The sequence below is a fragment of the Morus notabilis genome, unplaced genomic scaffold, assembly GCF_000414095.1.
Source record: "Morus notabilis unplaced genomic scaffold, ASM41409v2 Scaffold4607, whole genome shotgun sequence".
NCBI lineage: Eukaryota > Viridiplantae > Streptophyta > Magnoliopsida > Rosales > Moraceae > Morus > Morus notabilis.
The window spans coordinates 5237-7387 of record NW_010366326.1 but is presented as its reverse complement, the minus strand read 5'-3'; the positions used below and the strand labels follow the sequence as shown (position 1 = coordinate 7387).

The 2151-nt window shown below is 33.7% G+C and overlaps 1 protein-coding gene across 1 annotated transcript; it reads right to left on the bottom strand.

Annotated features, from left to right (window-relative positions):
* Nucleotides 1-171: 171 nt before the first annotated feature.
* Nucleotides 172-1899, bottom strand: LOC21384200 (apoptosis-inducing factor homolog B; the record flags this gene model as incomplete). Its single annotated transcript, XM_010110034.2, has 2 exons — nt 1490-1899; nt 172-428 (listed from the first exon to the last, which is right to left on the bottom strand). Coding segments are annotated over exons 1-2 (370 nt in total), but the record flags the coding sequence as incomplete, so codon positions are not given.
* Nucleotides 1900-2151: the final 252 nt, after the last annotated feature.

Genomic DNA, 2151 nt, shown 5'->3' with positions numbered 1-2151 from the left:
GGAGTTGAAAATGAAAAACAACATCGTGCTTAAACGTTATATATATTCCCGTTCCACACTTGATTTCGATTTCAACGCAATCACCTCATGCCCCTAAGTTCTTATTGTATATATTCAACAAGGCAAAGCAGAAAATACTGATACTTCTATCTCATGCATTTTTGTGTTCACCTGACTCATACTGACTGAGCCTTTCAGATCTAGTTCTGGGAAAAGAATCCTTGTGACCAGTAGCAACAACCAGATAATCGTATGCAAACGAATGGCCATCTGCAGTGAAAACTTCACTTTCTGTGACATTAGTTGCAGTAGATACAACAATCTGCACATTGGTAAGATAATCAGAGTGCTTAATCACTGTTCTTTCAGCAAATGATGGCTCCACCATAGCCCTCAAGCTCCCCCATGGAATCTCGTAATACTCCTTCCTAATTCATTTGTTCATTTTCAAAATCAGAAAATGATATGACAGCAATTCTTTACTTAAAAAGAAAAGAAAAAAAGAAAAAAAAAGAAGAACCGATAAGAGAGAAAAAGTGAAACTGAAGACATCAATGATTTATGGGATTAATAGAAAATGTTTAGAATAGATTTAAATAGTATACTATCGAAATGTTTAGGATATATGCCTGCTCAATCATATATATCTAGTAAGATGTGAAATTTAGAATCGGAACTCAACCAATAGAGATTTAGAGGAAAAAGATAATTGAGTAAAACAATTTCTGTAGTTAGAGAACCAATTAATAAATCTTGATTGTGTTTTCTCTTTTCGTTTTGATGTATTAGAAACAAAATGACGAATTATGCTCTTCATATCCTATTCTGGCACTTTTTGTCTAAAAGTTCTATACTAGGTCCAGATCCTTACTCCATCGACGACTACAGTAAAAGCTTTGAACAAAATGACAAGGAACCAATGACACGACAGGTAAACTGCCTAACACACCTCATTCGCTTAGGGTCAGATACGCTTATAATGTCTATGTACTTCAAAGATGCTTGGTTACACTCTCATTTTCTGTTCTTTGTTTAAGTGAAAAAAAACGTTAAAAATTATGGAATTCTCAAAGATGTTACTCAAGAGAATCCCATCAAATATTTTTGCTTTTCCGAAAAAAAAAAAAAAAAAAAACCACTCCCCACTTTTTAACCCATCAATAACCACAACTTCAGAACCAAGTTTAAGCAATTTTCTTTACAATGTTTCACACATTTTTCATTAGTTTTTCCATTTATCTCCAACCCAGGTAGCTATTTCACTCCAGAATTACACAGAAAACCCAAATCCACCATTTCCAAACACCCCAAAGGCCCAAACTGAGGGGAAAAAAAACAAAGAAGTATTCCAAACAAAAAATTTACATGTTAAAAGTATAAACGAACGCAACAAGTCTACCTAAAAACAATTTATACGAACATGACCAATAATTCAGACATTACACCTCCAAAAAAAATCGAAAAAAAGAGAGCAAAAGTAGAATCTTACTGATCTATAAGGACTACATCGGCACATAACTGAAGAGAGCGAGCAATAACGGAACCAGCCGCACCACCTCCTACAATCACCACTCTCTTCTTTTCTCCGCCTTGATTTGCCATAAAATCAGCCACCGAATTACGGAACCAAAAAAAAAAAGCCCAAATTTCTCAAATTTGGGAACAAAGTCAAAGCAATGAAATCCAAAAGTGTCTTCGATTGAACAAAATGCAGGTCGCGACCAGCGGAATAAATAAGATAATCTTCAAGAAAGAAGATTCTAGATACTCGGAATTTTCTTTTTTCTTGATGAGAAAGTAATCGGAAAATGGAGACAGTAAAGATTCTCCGTGGTTTTGGACTCAGTCTTTGATGAGTTCAGATTAAGTTTGGATTTCTGGTGCTGAAGTGAAGTCGGATGTTTTGATTATAATGAATTTAGAATTATAATTTAAAATTATTTTTGTTTTATGTATATTTTTTATGAAACAAATATTATAATAAATTACAAACTATAATTTATTATCACACAAATCTTCTTTCCAAACGCAATTCTGTAAACGCGTTGAAAGACAAGTTTTCTTAAACGATTTGTCGGTAGCCGTAGCCGTAGCGTGCCATTCTGGCAATCTGTTATTTATTATTATTTTCTTTGAAATAAAAAAAGAGCA